This window comes from Myxine glutinosa, chromosome 14, assembly GCF_964187855.1.
Source record: "Myxine glutinosa chromosome 14, kmMyxGlut1.1, whole genome shotgun sequence".
Classification (NCBI taxonomy): Eukaryota; Metazoa; Chordata; class Myxini; order Myxiniformes; family Myxinidae; genus Myxine; species Myxine glutinosa.
Window position 1 is genome coordinate 49,373,131 of NC_136274.1, and position 270 is coordinate 49,373,400.

The following is a 270-nucleotide window of genomic DNA, read 5'->3' on the forward strand; positions in this document are numbered from 1 at the left end:
TGACACACTTGGGCTGATTACTCCGACTGGAAAGGACGCATAGGACGAAAGATCTGTGAAGACACGCCCCAAGGAACCGTGATTGGCCAGGGCTCTTGAATGGCAGAGAAAAGGGCGGAGCAAGAAGGCACTCACTGATTGGCAGAGAGAAGGGCGAGCAAGAAGTGGCGTGCTGATTGGTGGAGAGCTGGACAAGGTCGTGGCGACTGCGGGCATTGGTGGAGAAGCGCCGGTGACGTCACGACCCGACGTTAAAAGAACTCTCGGACT

The 270-nt window shown here is 56.3% G+C and overlaps 1 protein-coding gene across 1 annotated transcript in view; it reads right to left on the reverse strand.

Moving 5' to 3' along the window:
• Positions 1–251: 251 nt before the first annotated feature.
• LOC137413134 (uncharacterized) overlaps positions 252–270 on the reverse strand; it is a 27,535-nt gene continuing 27,516 nt past the window's right edge. Inside the window, exon 7 of the mRNA XM_078767973.1 lies at positions 252–270. This exon is cut by the window's right edge and continues 307 nt beyond it. Within this exon, the coding sequence (XP_078624099.1) occupies positions 252–270 (19 nt within the window).